The following is a 973-nucleotide window of genomic DNA, read 5'->3' as shown; positions in this document are numbered from 1 at the left end:
TCCCAGCACAGGCTGCTCTCCATGGCTGTCTCTATCATTCCTGAGCAGGTTTCTCCAGTTTTGATTAACTGGGAGACTGCAGTGTGAGCTGTTCCCTTAATGAACTCATCTGTTACTCTAAGGACTTCGCACTCACTTTGCTACTGGCTAATATATTGCCATTAGTGCTCTGCTTTGCTCTGGAGTTTACAGCTTGTAATAATTATGTCTAATTTTGATTTTTTTTTTTGCTTTAAATTACTACATGGGGTAAAAATAGACTCAGTAATTAACTTCTTCCAAAGAGGCAGATATCAAAGTTAAGGGGGGGGAGGGGGGAGAGAGAAAGAAGAAATAAAGGAAGGCAGCCCTGTGTGGAGCTGGGCAGGGCACTGCTGGCACCTCCTGCCAAAGCTTCCCTGAGGCATTTCTCCTTCCAGGATCGTCTGTGAAATGGGGCAGGCACTTCCAGGGATCAGCTCCGGCCCAGTGCTCCTGTGCATCGGAGAGTGCAAGCCAGAGTTCACAGCCAAGTCAGCACAGCAGTACATGTTTGTGGTGAGTGTCCTGCTCAGGCAGGGTGGGGGCACAGCACACACAGCCCATGGCATCAGCCCTGCTCTGCCACTGCCTGTGTCAGATGGATGAGGTTCAACACCAGAAGGCAATCCCAAAATTCCCATTTTGCCTGATGCTTTTCCCCATGGTGTTACACAGTTTTGGTAGTTCAGTCAACGCCTCCAGCATTCAGGATCAAGAACTTACACAGGCCTAAGAGTGAACCTGTACTCAGGGTTCCCACAGCATTTGAGTTCAGCTTTGCACCTCCAAAGCAGTGATCATAGAATCATGGAATGCTTTGGGTTGGAATGGAGCTTAAAGTCCATCCTGTTCCATGGGCAGAGACACCTTCCACTAGCCCAGGTTGCTCCAAGCCCCATCCAACCTGGCCTGGCTGTCACAGGGCAGTGCCAGTGGAGTCCCAGATTTGTCA

General features: G+C 49.6%; 1 protein-coding gene across 1 annotated transcript in view; it reads left to right on the top strand.

Annotated features, from left to right (window-relative positions):
• Positions 1–393: 393 nt before the first annotated feature.
• LOC103812158 (plexin-A2-like) overlaps positions 394–973 on the top strand; it is a gene marked incomplete at its 5' end in the record, with an annotated part of 32,741 nt that continues 32,161 nt past the window's right edge. Inside the window, 2 exon segments of the mRNA XM_009085167.1 lie at positions 394–413; positions 416–537. Of these exon segments, the coding sequence (XP_009083415.1) occupies positions 394–413; positions 416–537 (142 nt within the window).

This window comes from Acanthisitta chloris, unplaced genomic scaffold, assembly GCF_000695815.1.
Source record: "Acanthisitta chloris isolate BGI_N310 unplaced genomic scaffold, ASM69581v1 scaffold1982, whole genome shotgun sequence".
In the NCBI taxonomy this organism is placed as follows: domain Eukaryota; kingdom Metazoa; phylum Chordata; class Aves; order Passeriformes; family Acanthisittidae; genus Acanthisitta; species Acanthisitta chloris.
Note: the sequence above shows the minus strand (reverse complement) of the source record. Positions and strands in the feature narration are given on the sequence as shown.